Genomic DNA, 20,814 nt, shown 5'->3' with positions numbered 1-20,814 from the left:
ATGTAAACTATCAACAAAAAAGCCAGTTAAATCCATGCAATTTCCTTTAAAGGAAAAAACTTCTCTGCCTCTTTTGCATAACAGCATCTTTCAAAAAAACAATCACACTCAAGTGGGTGGTAAAGAGATAGAGGTATTTGCTAATTTGGTATAAGATTTTATAAAATAGAAGGTACAATGCTTTCCCTGGAAACTTTCAGATATTTAAGACAAACAGATTCACATGGAGAATGTAGTACTGTTCTACTAAATCTCTTTCACCTGGTTCTCAACAGGTGAAAGAGATTTAGTAGAACAGTAAATTATGGAAGAATGGTGTGGAATTGCAATTTTTAGATCCTACATAACAAACTGTTGTTTATAAACTGTCTGACAATGAAGGAAACAAAGCTTAAATATACAAAATGCTTGCAATAGCACAAGGAAGCTGTTTAGTACGCCTAATGGGCAGAAAATCTATAGATACCTAATAATGAGAGCCTTGATGAAATATGGTTTTTCCCGTGTTATTTAAACTCTTTTTGAAGACCTGCATGCACAGAACTTGCAGTAATTCCATGTACATAATAGCCCAAAGTAAATACAATACTGTCCTTCCTGTTGGGAATCTTTATGAATGCAGGTGTCTAATGCACTAAACCCACACCCATGGCCTACTCCTCCAAAAGAGTGAAATAGAAGTAGTATATTAACATGTGTTAAGGGTGCTGATCCTTTTTAGTGACAGCAGGAGCTAAGCCCAGGTTTTGGACTGTGCCATGGCTGTAGGACAGGCTCAGACTTTCAGACACTTCCTTAGCAGCATTAGCCTTCATGCTTCTCAAGCCCTTTTCCTTGTGTCTCACCTGTCCAAGCCATTCCCACACACGTGGCCAGTATCTGTGGTCACACACACAAAACAACTCAGTCCCAAAAGCACATAAGAATCAGCCCTACATCTCTTTACAAAGGTAGTGTTGGGCTACATAAAAGCATCATATAGTCAACTACTAACTAATAGTATCTCCCTGTGTGAAAAAGAACAATACCACCCTGCACAGACTCTCTTACTCGTCCAAAAGACATAAGCTAAGAACAACGATGCCAGTGTAGAGCTTTTTCTTTTACTGTAGTACCTGGAGTTGAAAGAAACAAAGAACTAAACATCTTAGAGCAAGCCATAGACTGCCAAGTACTCTGGGAAAAAAAAAGAATCTTTCTTGCTGTTTTTACTGTGCTGATATTGCCAGTATGCCAGAGCAGGAAACATGCTGGTTAATTGTCCTTAGTTTGCAAACATGGCAAAAAGAATCATCCATTTAAGAAAAGAGACAAGGCATTGCACAAGGGCTGGAACTTCATGAAACCTACATCTTCATTTTTCCAAGTTAATTTCCCTAGCTTGCCTTCATTTTTCTCTTTAATTTACATCATTTACTTTAACAAAACAAATTATCTAGGTATAGCAGAACAAGATGTTATGAAAGGGCATATTCAAAACCCTCTGGTAACCATCAAAACACTTTTAAAGAAATTATGTAAAGTGATGCAACATGAAGCAGTCATAACTCCTCCCATACAAAAATCTCTTTTTATTGAAAGTCTTAGAGTTTAAATTTCTTTTTAACATGAATTTATTTAATTGGTTTACTCTCAACTTACTTCTGAATGCCTCCTATACCCGTGCTGTAATGCCAGAACATTACACACTAAGAATATAAGTGTATGTTTAAATTTCTGTATCATGTTGAATAATTGTTAAGCAAATACAGCTGTCAGGTATGAACATTGTACAATCTAGTACATTGCCCAGGTATTTTCTTCTTGTGTGTTAGAATTTCCCAGTAAGTAAGAGTGAAGGGGACTGAGATTCTGTTTTGTATTTCACAAAGTTGTGAAAGGTACCTTTGAGACAGATTCCTTACTTGCATAAATATTCTCCACCTTGCTCATTTCTCCTTCACCCACCTCATTGGAATATAAAACATACTTCTTTCAAATCAACAAAAGACATTTGGCAGTCCTCAGCTGCAATGTCATTGTCAAAGTTAATCCGTTTTTATAAACTACCCTTCTAAGAATAACTATCTGATTGCTTGAAGGGATTGAGGTTAAAAGCAGTTTAAAAAAAAAGGCAAATCATTTCCAGTGCAAGCAAAGATGAAGGGCTCACTAGTGCTTTAGGAATTATAAGTCTCTTAAAGTTGTAAAAGATGTCCTCACAAGAAGTGCAAAAAGTCCACGTTTCTGATTGTGCAGTTTTTGCAAGTAACAACCTGGCACATCAATCTCTGTCATCCTGACTTTGTACATGTGCCCTTGGTTTAACATGACTGCCAGTCAAATAAGGACAGAACCACCTTCTATTGGAGGCTTTCTGAAATAACGCTTTAAGGAGAAAATTCTTTGCTTGGTAGGTCCATTTTTTATTCAGCATGATCTATTCTAATACCATGGGTCAAATACTCCAACAGCCAACTGCAGTATCACTGCCTCTAATGGAGTTTTAATATGCCTGGTCTGAAACTGCTGACTGGTGTAGCCCTTATCAATCAAATCTGCTGAATACCCTTCTAAGAACGTTAGCTAGACCTTAGGTATGTAAGCATTAATCACTTATTTGTTTGCTTTTTTTTAGAAGACTAATTTTTTGAGAAATTTATTTTTAAATTATAATCCAGAACAATCATACTTCTCCAAATATGGAGCAACATAATGTCCTTTAATTGAATGAATGCATATCTATGTCAGTATCAATAGCCTATATTTTGGCATCTCAAGTCAATCCCAGCTACTGCTAAACACCAGTAGAAACACTATGCATCTACTTTAGATGACCTTCTGAAAATGAAATATGTCACTTACTTTTCGTTGCTTGGCTGAATCCAGTTTTACCAACCAATAGGATGACACTTTTGTTTTATGATACTTCCAATTATCCATAATCTGTGGTTAGTGTAAAACACAAGATAAAAAAATCACATGAAAACAACTGAAAGCTGGTCTTTCACTCACGAGCACTCCTAACCCTTAAAAATGTGAGCCTCTTAAGACTGCTGCAAGAAGTTTTTTCCAAAAGAAATAGCAAAATATTTGCAAATTTATGTAGGGCAACATTTGCAAAGATCTGTGTGATGCTTCAGTTTAATACCACCCTCTTTTCTACCTGATTTTGACAATCATACACTACAATGCAGTTAGAAAGTTGTCTTGACTGACTCAGATCAGATTTTTTGAGAGTAGTAAGTTCAAGAATGCATAACTGGTGATCTATTTAAATAGTGACAGGTTTTGCTGCATATGGGACATTAGACATACCTGGACATCATCCTTTCTATAAATTATAATATATGTACTGCAACACTCTCACAAAATCTAAGTGCTACCAAAATAGCTCAAGCTGCGAACATACATTTCTATTCTCATTTTTGTTATTTTCTCTTTCTACTCTACTCCAGACCTTCAGCAAGTTGTGTCTCACCAGCACTCATTTTCCTCCGTGATGAACTCTTTCCCATCAGGAATTGGCTATGGCCAGATGAATTTTACAAGAGCTGTGCCCCAGGAAGGCGTGGGGCTCCCCAGGCTGGCGCTGTGCGAGGCAGCAGCGCCAGATGGAGCGCTGGCAGCGGCTCGCACAGAACCGCGCTCGGGGCACCAGGGACAGCGTCTCAAGGAGCCTCCTAGCTCTGCTTCTGAGAAGCCCAGCCTGCTGGCTCTGAGTACTATCTTCCACCAGCACCAAATCAACCTCTCTACAGAAGAAATCCTTTCCACTCCAATGTAGCTGCAGAGATTACTAGAAACATAATCAACATTCTGGAAGCTCACAGGGCTCAGGACATTTCTGGCCAGATAATAGATCAGATGAATTTTAACAGATCAAGGACTGTGCTCACTACATCAAAGCACAAGTGTTAGTTTGAATCCTTTAATTTTCCTTCTAAAATGAGAAGAGAACATCCTTTTTTTTTTCTATCCTGTTAGCTTTTTTTGCATTAAATATTTACAAGGTATTTAGACACCATGCAATTTCTGCTTATATATCAAGTATTGGGGTTTAAATGACCTTTATTTCAGCATTGTTTCACATGTCTTGGATACCAAACTACAAGGCTCAGGACATTAGATGTGAGAAAGGCAAATTTGGTAGACTACAAGAGCCAAACAGCACATGACTGGTGTTCTTTACGACCCTCAAAGCTCCATTCTGCCTGCAGCATACCTCTCAGTTCTCTGTATGCCTGCTTGAGAGCAAGTTAAACAGGTCAGGGTCTGTTTTAACAATATCAGATGAAATATGAATAGTAACATTCTTCCTGGCTTACTTAAAAGTTTGAACTCTCTCTACAATGAAAAACTGAATTTTCCTAACCCTCCTGATTATTTCTCACATATTTTATAAGGACATAGGAATGTTTTCAGTGCTGCTCTTTTAAGGTCAGAAAGGATCCAAAGCTCCAAGCTTTCAAATTCTTTTGAGTTATCCTGAGTTCTGGAAGTTTTAAGGCCACAGGAGCTAATGAATCATAGATGGAGCTTTTTACTTTCCTTCATTTCAGTAGCCTAAACAGTGTCTAGCCTGTTCTTCTTTCTTATTTATAGATACTTACATCTTCTATAATTAATTCAGATTCTTCATTTGTTTTTCCTGGGAACCTTACTTTCAAGTCATTGATACGGAGAAGAGTCTCTTTTGTCAAAGCAACTTCTTGCTCTTTTGTTTTCTGTTGCAGCAAAGACTCACTCTAGAAGCCAACACAAAGCAGAGGAAAACATTTTAAGTGTGCCATTAAATCACATTACAAAGATGTTTGTTTGACCAAAAAAAAAATCTAGACTGACATACAATATATTATTAAAGTGCATAGACATATTATCTAATACAGAACTAATACATATCACATACATTAATGCATCACCATTACTGAGAGTTGTCAAGAAATCCAAGAAAAACAGTTAAAATGTGCATTTGTTTGAAACAAAATAAACAAACATATATCACATATTTATGGTGCCCACAATTTAAAGTATAAATTTGAAATTGAGATAACAGACTTTGAATTTAAATTCAACATAATAAAAAATATTATTAGTCATAAAAAACATCCTTTCAGTTCGTCACTTCAACAATTTAACATAAAGAGGCAATAAATCACAGGGCCAACATTTCAGGAAGCATTAAAAAGGCCACTTTTCTCCTGCTTTAGTCAGTAAGGGATCTGACAGGGCCTCCATTTCTCCAGAGTTTTGCTGAAAGTATCAATGCTTTTTACACCAACACTGCTGAACCCCTGCAGGGTTCAGAGAGACCATCTCTGGGGGATTTGGGGGTCTTCTTTAAAACATGACACGCTAGTTAGAAGTGTTTCTGATCCTCTTTCTTTAGTTTCACATACTTTTGCATTTTCACATTTGCAAGACCAAGTCAGTCTAATTTTAACATTTTTCAAGAGTGAAAGTCAAAACTTTTAGGCACTTCTAATCTTTGTATTCTGTAACAACTGCAATACTTAAGGATATTTTTATTTGAGTGATAAATATTTTCAAGCACAAAAAAATACTCTGGTATTTGATACATGTTAATATGGCTGAAATAATAAGATACCAAATATTTTGAAATCTACTCTTGCTTATAACTCCTATAAGAATATGTCTGTAATTCCCAACTGTAAATGTTTTATTTTAAATTTTGTTTCCTTACATTTAGAACATTTGGATCTCAGCAGACTCCACAAATGGCAGTGTACTGCTCTTTTCTTGCCCAAAGGATAGATAAACTAACACTTTATCATGCACAAATGATTTCTTCTTAGTAAGTCACAGTTTATCAATTTTAATGTTATTCTAGCAGTAATATATAATATATTATTCTTAGTTGCAAAAATAATTATGAACAGAGTTCCATTCAGAATACAGTGCAAAATTATAAGTAATTCTTATCCATTCTGTAAGTAATTTTATTCACATCATTTTTAGGAAGCATGACCTAAGCTCTATCACCCAAAGTAATTGTTCTGCACATCAAGATCAAGATCATTTCTGTGGTGGAGCTTTCCCAATGAAAAAGAGAGTATGCTTTCTTACTAATGTTAATTTAAGTGAGTAGCCCATTTTTAACATCAGATGGTAAAAGACTGCTTTTAATCTTTCAGTAATTTGTATTTGATATAAAGTTAATGTGAATAGAAAAATCCATATTAGCACTGTCTCATTAAACTCTCAGGGTACATTGTGATGATAAAAGGGTACTTTTTAAATTTGAGATAGCTAATGCAATAAAAAATACCTTTAACACGTTGTTGTGAAGACACAATCTTAATGTCTTTCCAATTCTATTAGCTGACTTTAAAGATGGAAAACCATGTTAAGGAGTATTTCACAAGATGTCAGCACACAATTTTAAAAGGAGCCTTTTTCATCATTTAGACAAAGCCTCACAGGCAAAACAGACAATGAGCATTCTACCAGATAAAAATGATGATTAGAGATAGTAAATACTATGAAGCAAGTTAATTAGCATTACAAAAGGATTGCTCACAATCAAAGCTCACCACAATACAGAGGCAGCAAATATGGGTTAAAAGTGCCAATTTGTTTTGCCCCATCTCTGCACAAATTATTTGGATGGTGAAATATATAGGTCAGGTATCAAAGCACGAATGGAAACACTCTGGCACCAGCAGGCAATGCAGCCCTGAATGAGGCTGGGGATTGATCCCTGAAAACACTGCCTAGGGACAAGTGAATATGGGCTCCATCACCCCAAGACAAAAGAAGAAATGCCTGGGCTGTGAAGGAGCTACCAAAGAGGAAGACAATCTGCTAAAAAAATGAAAAAAATATATATGGTCTAGAAGTACATTGTGAAAAGTACAACTAATCACACAAATTCTAAACAATTAAAAGTGTTTAATCTGATCTATTTATTATTTGGGCCAGTTGCTTGTCTGTCTCAAGGAGAGGGTGCAAATGGAATTTTATTTTTTTTTTTAAAGAGAATGGCTTCTGAGTCAGTCACTGCAGTGGCAAATCACAGAGACCATAAGCACTGTATAAATTTTCAGCTATTCACTTTTGAAGTAGAGCTTTTTGCAGTGGTATAGCATATGGAAAAGAGGTCCAGTAGGCTGAAAATTAATCTCACCATCTTCTACAATGGACAGCCATACAAAACCTTCCTGATGTTTTATTCTGGCACAAAGTATTTACCCTTGGACTATACACTGGGTTTGAAATCTTAATGTATTTTTGTTACTGTAAAGATTTTGAAGGTAAGTACAGCCTTACTTCAGAACCAGGAGCCCCCAAACAAATCACAGAAAATTTTTAAGAGAGGTAATGATCCTTTCTATTTTCAAAAGGCTGTTTAGAAGTGAAAGTTTCCCATTCACAAAGTGAAGGTTTCTCATTCTCTTAGACACCCATTTCTACAAAATTAACATCTGTATTGCTGCACCACGAACACTGAGACATCACAGCTGGCACTCACTCCACAGCACACACAGGTCTAGAGATCTTACATGCTCTTGTGTCTGTCAAAACAATCTTGACTACACAACCTCAAGTTTTCTGATGTTGCAAAAATTACTGGTGTATTTATTGAGTTTAAGAGATGAATGGAACACATTTTGAATGCAACTGCTGCGTTAACTCACCCCTGAAGAGTTCATAGTTCCCATGGTGGCTGTCTGAGGGAATCTGGCTGAAGATGGGCTACGACTTAAAGAGTGAGACCTGTTCACTGAGGCTGTTCTCTGCATTTGGAGAGATGCTTTGGCTGAAATGGGGCGCTGCTCAGCTCCCTGGGACTGCATAGTGAGGATTGATATGGAACGAGGGCAGCTCACAGAACGCCTTATTGGACCTGCGGATGGTGTGGGGGACGAATATGATGGAGACTTTATATTTTTATTTGAAGGTTTGCAGTTCATTCTACCTGCAGAGAGATATAAAATGAATTATGTTATTACTTATTATTTTTTAATACCCATTTTTTAGTCTTTTTAACTAACAACACATATGATCAATGTGTGCACAGATGTCGTATTACAATGTGTGTTGACTAACAACTATCTATGTAGAAGTCAGTCATGTCAGATCCCCTAATGATACAGACTTTACATACTTATAGGAACATTTATTTCTTCCTCATTCAGCTTTAACCAGACTCTAATCCACTATAACACACATGAGATTTACGAGAGAGGGCACGTGCTGTTTAGGTCAAAATGTATGTGACTTCTGTGTGTGGTTTCCTGACTATAAAGATATGGAAACAGGAGAGAAAATTTGCTCAGTGGATCTCATATTTGCAGATTCAGTATCTTTCATTTGTTAAGGCATAGTTACAGCATTTTTTAATTCAGTTTTCAGCTAAATAAATGCTGCTCTGAAAAATAAAATTTTAGAAGCAGCATTATACATATGCAACTACATTATAAAATTCTTTCATTACTAAAACAAAAAATAACATGGTATATACGTATTAATTTAGAAAACATTTTAAAGAAACTGAAACAAGCAAACCAGTGTTTAACCCTGAGATACAAAGTTGACACATTCTAAAAGACTGAGGAATTTAATATAGTTCATTGTCAATGCCAGACTTCCTTGGAAAAGTGATCATTTAACTTACCTGATCGTTCCAAAGATTTGTATTTATTTTCTTCAACATCATATGAAACTTTTTTCTCTTTTTTTTCATTGTGATCTTCCTTTTCAGTTTCTTCTCCCGATTCTGACACACTGCTGCCACTATCACAGCTACTGTCACTGCTGTGGTTCTTAGGTTTCCTTAAGGAATGTGCACTTTCTGGCATTGAACACAAGGGCTAAAAAAAAAAAAAAAAAAAGGAAAAAATCCAAGAAATTGAATTGAATCCCAAAGAAACAGCCAGCTATCACACGAGATCCCTCATTCAGGCAAGTTCAAGCAGTATTTGCACAGCTATAAACCCTCCCAAATTAGTTGGCAGTTTGTCCTAGATTTTAGGATAATTGCTTAAATATTTCATGAAATTCATTCCACTGTAATTCTAATCTTTGTCACATGAAGAGCAGCATAATATGAGTGGGGGGCAGGGGCAGGGTAATTATTTGAAGTATGAATTGCACTACCAAACATATTGAATTATGGTTTGAAATCATAAATCAATTGATTCAGAATACCATTTATAATCAGTTCAGGTTCCTCACTGATATTTCCAATAACTGAAACTACAGCTTAATAATGATCAACATCTGGGAACTTTGTTTTACTTTCAAAGAAAAGTGATTAATCTACACCCTGCAGAGAGCAGAAACCAAAGAATATGTAGCAAGCTGTGCTGGGGGTTCTTGGTGCCTCATATGCACATGGGATTCAGTGTCATTAGCTAATTAATCCTGTGCTATTACCAAGGATACTGCAAGACAAAAACCAAAAAGGTGGAGACAGAGAAACTGATCCAAGAACAGTAACTACAATTGAAAAATTTTTGTCTTCCATCTACCATTAGTCAGAGACAAAAATGCAGTATCTTCCATTACATCTGTTCTCCTAAGTAGGCTCATGTGGTCACCTTTTTTTCCTACACACTTTCTTTCCAGTAACTCTCAACTATATAAGAAGCTATGCTGATACCCTCATCTACTGAATGGATTTCAATTAAACATCAGATTAAAAAAACTTAAATCATAATTTCTGGACATACTTTGAGTCAAAGTGAAAAAGAATTCTCAGGAAGAATTTAAATTTTCCTAACATCTTAGCATAATGTAATGAACCTAGATTCATTATGAGGATAACAGGAAAAAGCCCCAAAAACTCCTGTTGCTGCAAGATACACTTCATTACTAAATAGATGCTACCTAAACTTCTATTCCAGACAAGGAAGGGAAGGGATTTCTGTCACTAACTAATAGTATGTTTATGCCATCCCAAGCTGTTAGACCAGATAAGGAGAAGTTAGAGAAGAACACTGACAATAGAGGAGAGCCCTGACAATTGTTGTTACACAAAGAATATATATAAGATTGATATGTATCTGTCTGCCAAAGGGATAAAAGTAAGGTGCCTCAACACATACCACTTTATTAAAAATAGCTGTTCTTATCATAAAATGTTGTGTAGGATGTAGACATTGATCAGACATTCCTGAGAAGTTACACAAGGTATAACAAACATTTTCAATCAAAGCCCCTCACAGGGGCTTTAAGATAGATCTTATTCCACTTATCATATAAATGGTCCTCACACATTCTACAGTAAACAATATCAATTAGCAAAGAAGAATGACAAGAAAGATCAAAGAAATTACAAAATAAGTAACAAATAATAGCTGAATCTGGGTATAAACCGATCTCTTAAAGAGACATCTGATTGCCTAGCACATCTTTCCTAGCTCATTCACTTTGATTTTAGCCTTATGCTAACCCAATTTTTCTGTGATTAAATGCATTTGATTTTATACCAAAATAATTAAAATTAAAATTAATTTCTTATTTCCTCTACAATATCTGTTATTTTAGTCCCTTAGTCCATTGACCTGCACACCTGGGTATCCCTGACAGTGTGTAGGTGTCAGGAGCCCTCTAGAGGCTATAAATAAACTGGACATTTCCAGAATGCCCTTCTCCATCTATGCAAAATTCAGTGATATTTTAAGTGCAGGGAAAAATGCCTTCATTCTGTGAACTTCTTGATTTCTTTTTTCCTACACTGAGTTCCTAATCACATTCAAATAAAAACAAGTGTGAAATTCCTAGCAAATACAGAATAATTGTTAGATGCAAAGCTTGTATTTATTTATACGTGCACAGCCCTCAACCTCTCCTATGCAGAGATATGGATGTGGAAATGAAGATGTTTATATGTTTCTATGTATGGAGAGCATGAGGAGGAACACACTTCTCTCTCCTAACTATTCCCGTTGTCCTGTTAGTTTTCTGAGTCCTGACTCTGATGGTTTTTTTCAAGGAAGAGTACAACCCAAGGCAGAGCATCTGACCTAAGAGTACCTTCAGTCAGCAGGGCAGCCACTGAATTTAAGGAGGAACAGACTCCATGACCTTATCAAAGAACCTTTCATGTTGGGTTACATGACATGAAAAGTACCAGTCCTGTGGTTGTTCTGTTGGGTTTTTTTCCTATTAGATCCTGCATATGCAAATAGTTCTTTATTTGTAGGATTTTATGGTTACAAGATGAGGTTTACAGCTGGATTATTCTCTTACATGACAGACTGACAGGCAATAGTACTTTTTACTTCCTGTCTCACTCACCAAATTTCTGTATAGATATATATTTAGATGTTACATATCTCATAGCAGCCTCTTTATAAAAAGGTGGCAAATTAAATGCATATGATTGGCCATATGCACCTTAACCCTCACAGGGAAGAGGTGATGCTCTTTTGGAAAAAGATACCAGGACCATCTGCACGGGTATCTGTATTTCAAAGGGAGCACACAGGACATTGTGCAACCAGGGAAATCTCTGATACATGCCTTAACTGTAGGCAAGGTTTAAATGATTGAGAAATATATCAAGACCACAAAAAAGATGCAGGAATAAGAATCCTGCATAGCATGAAGTGTGAACACTGCAAGAAGAAACAATCTCCCTGGACAAGCTAGTTTCATTGTTTTCTGGTTCGATTTCATCAATTTTAGAGGGGAAAAAAAAAGAAATTTTGGTCATAAGGAACATTTTCTTTCTTGTCTAATTGCAAACAATATTGTACCAGTAAGGCATCTATAAGCTACACAATCCATCTGCTGCTATAAAAGAAGACCATGGCATATAGTCTTACTCATAAATTAATCAAAATTCATCTTAAAACTAATTGAGAGAAGTTTCTCAATTTGGGCTTAGTACCCTATTAATGTTTAATTAAATGCTACAGTCTCCAGCCTGGGAATGCCTTGTGAGCAAGGAGTGTAGAGGTAGAATAGAACAGTGTGCATACAGGCAAGCAGATTGCTGCTCTCTAGGGTTGCTGGGAAAAGACAGGGTTCTGGAAAAAGGAAAAAATGTGACTGAGATATAAAACTTGAATAACTGACCCCATGTTAAAGAACTGAAAACAAAATTTCAAGGAAAAGAATCTCTGTAAGAACGTGGACTGAGTGTACTGCTAGGGTGGACTGAGGGTTGTTTCTCTTGTTTAAATGAATCCACTGCTGTTAAAGCATGAGCTCACAAAATCCCCATATTTTAATGAGGTCCCTGCAAATCTATCTTAATACCAGATTGGGCATGTAGATCCTCTTTCCAGAATGCACGCCTGTAATAAGATGTAGCTCTTTGGATTCTTGCACATATTTAAAGTACCTCTTCAAGCTCAGAACAATTGTCAGCATTCATTTTGTACAGATATCCACAGATTTGTACACCATGTCATCAGAAACATAAAATGCTGTAAAAAAATTTACATGCATCCATAAACAAATCCACCAAAGCTCAGAACAGAGATGTAGGCTCTTCTAAGCAGACTTGACCTAAAATGTTTACAGGATATAAAAAACATACTTATTCTAGTCAAGCCCAAACTATTTATCTTTACTGGCTTAGAGATATGCAGTTTATTTAAGGCAAAGACTCACATGAACTATGCACACAAGCAGAAAGCATTAAGCTAAAAATAATATACATTCACATTAAAAACAAATTTTGGATACAAAATGCGTTCCAAGATATACTGTGCAACCCTCTTAGCAAGGGAGTAAGCTACAGATATATCAAAATTATAATTGATTCTTTGACTTTCCGTACTGCCTTTTATCCCTTGATCTCAAAAATCTTGATTTTGGCACTAATCAATTAGAGATGAAAGCATTCTTTTGAGATCCACTATTGATATAAAAATCCTTTCACACACTGAAATCAATCTCTCATACAACAGTTGTTGCCATGCATGGCAATTCCTCCAAATGGTTTAGATAGGGAAAGAAGGACAGAATATCGCCTTAAAAATTTAATGGGATTTAGTGGGACAAATGGTAGTCATACCTCTATTTATACTTAAAAAAATAAAAAAAGGTTAATGGCAGTCAGAGGAAGAAAACTTCCATCTGGATCAGGTAACTAAATCCCCACTCAGAAAACCTGTCTTTAGAGTGAAATAAAATATTGGTATCTAGAAGTCAAATACCTTAGGTCCTCGCTGCCTGCTGCATTTTCCTGTTAGCTTTTCGTCATCTATTTCACACTGCTCCAGAAGATCCAAAATGTCCTCCTCCTAGAAATGGGAATTTCATTACTATTAATTCAAAGCAGGACATACCCTGTCCTTCAAAAATTCAAGCAGAAAGTGGTAGAAATTTGAAAATATTCTGATTACTAATTCCTGCAATAGGACTATGAATTCCTTCACAGGAGGAAATAGAAATATTTCTTCTCATGCATGCATCTTTCCTTGCAAGCAACATGAAACTGAGGGTTAAAATCAAGTCTTAATATATATTTTTTTAAAGTCTTTAGAAAGGATTGAACAAAGATTCCTGTAAAACTGCTGGATGATGCCAACTACAAAGATGCAAAACTATTTCTCAGATTTCAAATTATATCATGTTAGCTGGTTATTAATATAGCTGTTTTCCTACTGTTTCTGATAGGCAAATCAGGTGAAATTTTTGGATGCCTTAAATCATTAAAATAGTGGAGCTGGTTTTAGGGTACCGCTTGTTCCAGTCCATACAAGTGGATGAATAGGCTGGGAACATTACTGGAGGAAGAAGGAGGCAATTACCAGCTCAAAAGCAGTTTCTGCCAACCTCTGGTTTGGCCAGGGGTAAGGCTGAGGATCAGGGATATGGTAAAGTAGCTTAAAGCCATCTAGCCTGTCTCCACCCTGGGTCCACTGCAGGTCATCCACATTCAAGGATCTGACCCACAGGCTGCACAAAGAATAATAATAATATCATGGAATATTATCAAATCTACTTATCAGCCATCATACATGATTATAGTGAAACTAATCCACGAGGTCATGAATTCAAAGTAACTCCTAAAGCCAGGACTCAGTGTACTTCAGTACCTTCATTCTTTTTAAGGGGTTATTCATTTCCCGCTGAAGTGAAGCTGCTCTTCCAGCAAGAAACGTCTGGAAAGCGGTGGCTAACAAACTCTCATACTTTTCAAGTAATGTCTTATCATCAGGAGGGTAAATTCGCCTGAAAAAGGAAAAAAATAACAGTTTAAGTTAGAAGCTGAGGTATTCATCACACAAAAGTAATGTCACTAATACACAGTCTCTTTTTTAACATGTACGCATCCATCTATAATAATTAAATAATATAAAATCATAAAACTTATACTCTGACCACTGCTCTCTAAATCTACTTCTACATCAGTGAACACATTCATGTTTAAGCCAGCAATTAGCCAGTCAAAAGGAATACCATGTAGGTTATTCCAGAGGTATACCAAAACCCAGTTTTGCAGTGCTCAGAAATTTCAGTGGGTGTGAGTGATGCATACAGGTGTGAATGATTCATGAAATATTAACAAAATATTGTGTGTCAAATTCAGAGCCACAAGATAATTTGTATTGGCAATCAGAGGACACAAAACAGTGAAAATCTGAACAATAGCTTTGATCCCCTGGGCAGGATATTAATTAAAGATTAAGTATGTACTGCACTTGAATGCTAAGTCTCAAAAAAATTAACAGCAAGAAATAGGTGCTATAAGAAAGAAGAAAAAAAATCTGGTACATGGATGTAAACAGTGACTGCTTTTCCATTAGACCAGCTATGCCATTATTCTCTAAAATCACAGGTAAGGAGATTATGACAATATCAGAAGCAGGACTTGGTGATTTATTCACGTTCATCAAGCAACAATGGGCTTTGAAGAAAACCAATCCATCTTTCATGAATACCCAAAACACAGCCAGAAATATGGCTACAATGGAAGACTAATTTTTAATGTACTGTAAAGAGTAACCCATAGGTTAATTTCCCTGCACTGTGTAAGGTATGGACACTGTTTATACAGTGCATGACATTATGTGACTTCTTTGTATTTGTGAGTTTTTTCTAAACTTATTTTTTTAAACTTATTACAAGTTTCTTTTTTTTCTCGTTGCTCCTTTTTTGACATTTTCTCCTTGAAAAGGTATCTATCATGAGGATTTTGTTGCAATGAAAAAAAGCTGATTTGATACCATTAGTCTCAGGGCAGTTGTGGAACCAAATGAAGATGCTTCCAGTTTGCATTAAACACCTAAAGGAGATTTAGGTTCTAATTTAGTTTCAGTCAACACCTTTTAATGGTGCCATACAAGTGTAAGTTTTAAAAAGCATACAAGAATGCTTTAAAGAAAGGGTAATATTCTTAATGTATTTAGAACAGACTGCAGCTAAAGGCCATTTCAAAGCCATGTACATCCTTTCGAATTCCTCATGATTTCACAAGAGCTTGAAAGTGTGGCTCCTACTTCAGCTGCCCCAAGACTCCTCCTGGAGCTGCTGTGCTTGCAGACATGGACTAAGACAATTGCTGAGCTGATGTCCACACATTAAATCAAATCTCCTGAGTCTGACTGAGGTTTCTCTGGATTTGTATTCAGAGTGCAATATTAATCCATTCAGCAATACTAGCATCCAGAATTTCCATGATTCTGTGTCAATGCCTGACACAAGCTAGTCCTGCTCTACAGAGGAATATCACATGGAGAAAATACTTCATAATTCTCAGATAAAATTCCTCTTCTGCTCTAGCCAAAATTACTTTCTTTCTCATGTTGTGCTGATCCTTCAGCCTTTTCTCAAAGACATGGTAATAAAAAAACACAAAGCTATTCTACCTTTTTAAAAGTTTACTCAGATTCCTCATGAAGTGGCACTTTATTTCTTCCTGAGGAAAAAATTTGGGGTTTTAATGATTTATATCAATCCAAAAGCTAAATAAAGAGACCATGTGTCTGATTTTCAGTCAAGAACTGAAAATGCAACTTAAAATGTGATCAGTTAATAAGCTAGACATTTAAGTTAGCAAAAAGAAAAATGTGTTAAAGCATCATAGTGCTTTTCTTTCTTTTAATAGCATGAAAATAACCAATTTGTCACTTCATTGTACATCTAGAGTTTGGTTTTTTTACTTACTAGTTTAGCTCCACACATCAAGAAAATATGTAATTAAAAATTACAAAGAAAGAGTCTTTGTAAGCAAAATGTTAAATCATCAAAAAATGTGAATTTCACAGAAACATCTATCTGTTTAAATGAGAATTTTACTGGGAAATATAGAACATCTGCTCAAAAAAAGGCAGCAATGAAGAACAGCAATAAAGGCATTCTGAGTAGTTCACAATAAAATATGTGAACTCAGACCTCTAACATTCAGGATGAATGTTATAAAGAGTGGGCAAATATTCCCATCATATAGCCACACTCTGCTCCTTTTCACCAAATATTCCTAGGCCATGTTTTCACTTCTCAATGAAGCAAATATCAAGAAATAATAACAAAAACATCACAAAACAAAATTTTTGTTTTCTGGTCAATGTCTGTTGAAACTGACAATGTAAATCTCTCTTTTGAACATATTTTACCAAGGAATCTGAAAATACTCACATTTCAGCCTACCAAGATCAAAAATCAAAATGCAAAAATAAAAGTAAAGTATTTCAAATGTCACTCTATTCAAAATTATGGAAGCACCCATAAAGTTTCAGAATTTTTGGCAAGCCTCAGAGATACAATTCAAATATGACATTTTTACAGGGGAATATCATACTGCACCCCCTGCCACCATGATAAGAATGATCATATGTGATTAGAGAACAGGTCCATAACAGCAATCATGATTCTTGGCACACTGAATGTGAGCAATCATGTCTTTGAAGCAAATGTCTTGCACAAACAATAGGGTGACTGATGCCATATAAATTCCTAAGTACATGGAAAAAATTGGAATCAAGAAAAGAACCATCTGGAAAAAGATACTTGATGTATATGTATATATTTTCCATAAATGCCTACACATTTTTGGCAGAAAATTATTATCTACCACAAATACTTGTCTCCACTGTTCCTAAAGAATAGACTGAATATTTTCTACTAATACAGTCAAAGACATTCACCTGTAATTCCCCATGTGTCTATTTTCATGCTCCTCTTTGGAAATCTGTTTACGTACTTGTGCAAGTCTTTCCTTCTACAAATCAAGAAAGTAAGACAATTAAAACAAAAGAGAATATAAACGATGAGCAAGAAACAGCACTTTTTTTCCCTTCCTACCAGTTCTTGTTTTCTCCTTTCCAGTGTGTGGCGCTGCTTCTCCCAGTCTGAGGAACCTGGCAACAGTTTTTTCACTGACCCTTGACCATACAGTCTTTTTTGAGCCTCAGCCTTCTGCTGGGCTAAATTTTTCCTTTTATCACTTGTCCTGAAACACAGATGATATTAAGAAATATCAATTCAATGCAGCCAAAATGAGATGAACTTTCATATCAAGTAAATAATCTGTATTTTCCAGTCAGACATGCTTATTATATAAAATTAGAATTGTAACATTAATTAAGATTTTTTTTTATATTAACGTTCATGGCTACAAAATTTTAACACTTTAAGGGGTACTGTATTTACTCTGTGCTATAATTTAATGTACAAACATGGTTGTATCTATTTTCCTGAGGTGTAGATTTCTTTCAACATAGCTACAAAGTTTTCCTCTAGAGGGGTATGGCTTTTGACTGAATGTGACACTATCACTCAAGCAAATTTCCTTTATGTCCATGTACCCATGACTGCACACATATGCCAACTTCAAGATGTGTTTGAAAAATTTTTTTAAATAATTACAAAAATTACTATTACCATTCATTTTTTGCAAGCACAGATGCATGAAGAAAAATTAAATTTAGGTTAATTTCTATAGCAAAACTGACAGCAAGGGAAACATTTACATTTTGAAAATAGGAAGGTGGGAAAAAAGGTTTTTCATTTCCTCTAAGTCCAATTTAAATTAAAAAAAAATCAAAGCAACAGAAATAGAGCCAGACTGAAGAAAAGAGGACAGGGTACCTACCGTATGTTGAGAAGCTTCAATGCATTTAGCAGAACACCTTTTTTTACATCATAGTCTATTTTTTGATCCGTTCCAAAGCTTGGGGCACGATTAATCTGGAAAAATATGAGACACAGAACACTTGGGAATGTTCAGGTTCACTGGGAACACACCTATTGTAACAGGCTTTGTAGAAATGGCTCTTTCAAATACAGCAGAGATTAAGAGAATACATGTTGAGAAGGTCTTTTCCATTTGTGTATTTTTTAAATAGAGTACTGAGTATCACAGATACTGGAAGCTGGGAAATGTACCATTTCAGTCACCAGGTTATCCAGACATTTACAGTGAGCACCATTCAAGTCCTGCCACTGTGAATCCAGTCTAATCTACTCTTGGTTGCTGCCATCAGAAAATTTACCACACAAAGTGCTGTTAAACAAATCATAAGAAATGATGCGCCATGCTGGCAGCACGTGGTGGTCTGGCACAGAAAGAGTCAAACTCTTTTCTAGTTCCCAGTCTGAAAGAAACTTTAAATACTACTCTAAAAAGTAACAACTATACAGGGACAGAAAGAGGCTCTAATCCAAGGTCTTTTTAAGCATATTTAAATAACTTTTCAGATACACCTGACAGCAACACATAGAGATCTAAGCTATTAAATCAGTACATAGTGTGAAAACATAAGATAATTAACAGTCTCCACAACAAAGAGCTTACAAGCTAAGTACAAGATTAGAGATTAAAAATTGTACCATAAATATAGAGAAACGAGAAAAATGCAGCTGGGAATCTCTTAGTGAGACTAAATCATACACTCAACATCCTATAACCCTGACGAGTTTTGGACTCCCTGCAGAACCTCAGTTCTCAGGAAGATTTGAGGAGGAATAATGATTTATTCTAGGAACTCTTTCCAGGCTGGTATAAAAATTTATACTTGGGTAATGGGTGCCAATGACAAGCAGGAATTTCACTTTGATAGTGCATGAGCAGTGCTGGTTACAGAAGGCACAGATAAAAAAGAGTGAAAACTAATGCTTTGTACCCCACACAAATCAGAAGTGGGAGACAGTTTGTGTGTTCAAAAGAGAGGGCCTAAGCAGTGTATTTTGTTTTAGACTCTAAATATATTAGAGCATCTTAGAGCCTCTACAATTGTAGGACAGAACTAACATGGATGCTGTGCCACCCAGTGTCCTGTTGCTGTGTCCCAGCTGCACCATCACTCATGCTCATAATTGACAGGTACCTTTCAGCTCTGGGAATCAGCCCCTTCGCTGCTTTTGCAGGCAGACTGGCAAAGTGAGCAGAGAGATCTGATGTTGAAAGAAAAATCTTGAAAATTCAGCAGAAATAGTGAAAAGATTTATACATTTTCTTTTGTGGAAGACTTTCATCCAAATATTTAATAGATCAACCTCTTTAGACTGACCTGTTCATCTACTACCATATCACAAAGAAGATGATAAATATGGTTGCTGACTAATCTGTATGACTGTGGCATTGTAATCCTGATAACCTACTAGTGATATGCCACAATAGATATTCACAATAACAGCTTAGCAAACCATTGTCTGTGCATCTGCCAGCTGGGAGGTGGTTCTTTAGAGTTCAGTGACCCAAGAACCAGGACATGCACAACTAGGTTGTGTTAATGTGACATCAGTAATTGTATCAGCAAGGCACATCTTGAAGATTGTTGTCAAAAACAGGATTGTATGAGGGACCCCAAAAGTACAGGCAAATGATGATTGCAAAGGCCTTGAAAATCTAGACACTGATGCCAGTGGTCAAATTGTGTTCACTACAGGAATCTAGTCTTGTAAACTAGATAATACTGGGTCTAGAGGTAACAAAGAAAGCACATGGCATGATTCCAGGAGCTTCTTCCAAGTAAAAGACTTGTGGTAAAACTTGGAGACAATGTGGAATTGCTGGCCAGTAAATGAACCGCCAGTAAGTAGATCATGGCAGCAAACCAAAAAAAAAATAACCCAAAGTGAAATTAAGAGCAAAGATGAAGAAAACTTCACCATTAAGAGTGTTCTTCCTGGTGAAGAAGATAAGACACTGAAAACTTGGCATAACCACCTACCATCTCTTTTTTTGAAAAGTAGACTTCTCCTACCCCATGGTGGCCTTTGGACCTCCAAGGATACAAACAGGGCAAGCATAACACAAGAGAAACAAGCAGATGCCAGAAAGTTTGTGTATGTGAACTTTAACTACTTCATTATTAGGAATTAGCAATAATTGATTGGTTTAAAGTGTTCACATTCATTTCACCTCGATTGATAACAAATTTTTGAACAGATTTTGAACACAGCTCAGTGACAGTAAATAATAGATTTCTGAATGTGTATGTAATGTTTCCTTTGCCTTGCCCACATAAATCACAAAGGAAGTTAGGTACCCTGCACTTGAGGAAGTTATTAAAATGCAAGTTATCTTTTTCTCCAATGATCACAACTGTGTGATCCTAACTGAATATAATGAGGGTGAACAAGAACTTCAACTGTATGGGGATTTTTTACATAAAATAAGGTAACTTGGAAAATTTGGTCACAAAGTGAAACTGGATTTCCTGGGAATTGAAGGGACGTCTAGGTCATTGTTGCTACTCAGAAAGGATGGAGGCTGCACAGGTCCTTGCCAGAAACAGTTGGTGCCACAAGATGGCAATCCTGCATTTCCCACAACCCTCACTATGGTAGAAGGTTCCGGAAGTTCAATAGCATCAAGGAGCAGGGGAGCTACAATGCATCAAAGCAATATAAACAAAAGTCAGCTCAGGAAAGCAGAAACATTATAATATGTTGCACAATTTATTT

At 36.1% G+C, this 20,814-nt stretch overlaps 1 protein-coding gene across 12 annotated transcripts in view; it reads right to left on the bottom strand.

Annotated features, from left to right (window-relative positions):
• TTLL7 (tubulin tyrosine ligase like 7) overlaps positions 1 to 20,814 on the bottom strand; it is a 66,219-nt gene that overhangs the window by 10,649 nt on the left and 34,756 nt on the right. For 11 of the 12 annotated variants that reach the window (XR_010366422.1, XR_010366421.1, XM_064428460.1 and 8 more), the window contains 10 exons: positions 17,999 to 18,093; positions 17,209 to 17,356; positions 17,052 to 17,125; positions 14,001 to 14,136; positions 13,116 to 13,202; positions 8,618 to 8,813; positions 7,638 to 7,918; positions 6,269 to 6,325; positions 4,593 to 4,727; positions 2,845 to 2,925 (listed from right to left, as the gene is read on the bottom strand). Coding sequence is in view for 10 of the 12 variants with exons in the window: in XM_064428460.1 (XP_064284530.1) it covers positions 2,845 to 2,925; positions 4,593 to 4,727; positions 6,269 to 6,325; positions 7,638 to 7,918; positions 8,618 to 8,813; positions 13,116 to 13,202; positions 14,001 to 14,136; positions 17,052 to 17,125; positions 17,209 to 17,356; positions 17,999 to 18,093 (1,290 nt within the window). In the remaining 2 variants the exon portion in view is untranslated. The remainder of the gene's footprint in view (positions 1 to 2,844; positions 2,926 to 4,592; positions 4,728 to 6,268; positions 6,326 to 7,637; positions 7,919 to 8,617; positions 8,814 to 13,115; positions 13,203 to 14,000; positions 14,137 to 17,051; positions 17,126 to 17,208; positions 17,357 to 17,998; positions 18,094 to 20,814) is intronic. The other variant, XM_064428461.1, reaches the window with a different exon arrangement.

The sequence above is a fragment of the Passer domesticus genome, chromosome 7 (genome assembly GCF_036417665.1).
Source record: "Passer domesticus isolate bPasDom1 chromosome 7, bPasDom1.hap1, whole genome shotgun sequence".
NCBI classification, from domain to species: domain Eukaryota; kingdom Metazoa; phylum Chordata; class Aves; order Passeriformes; family Passeridae; genus Passer; species Passer domesticus.
Note: the sequence above shows the minus strand (reverse complement) of the source record. Positions and strands in the feature narration are given on the sequence as shown.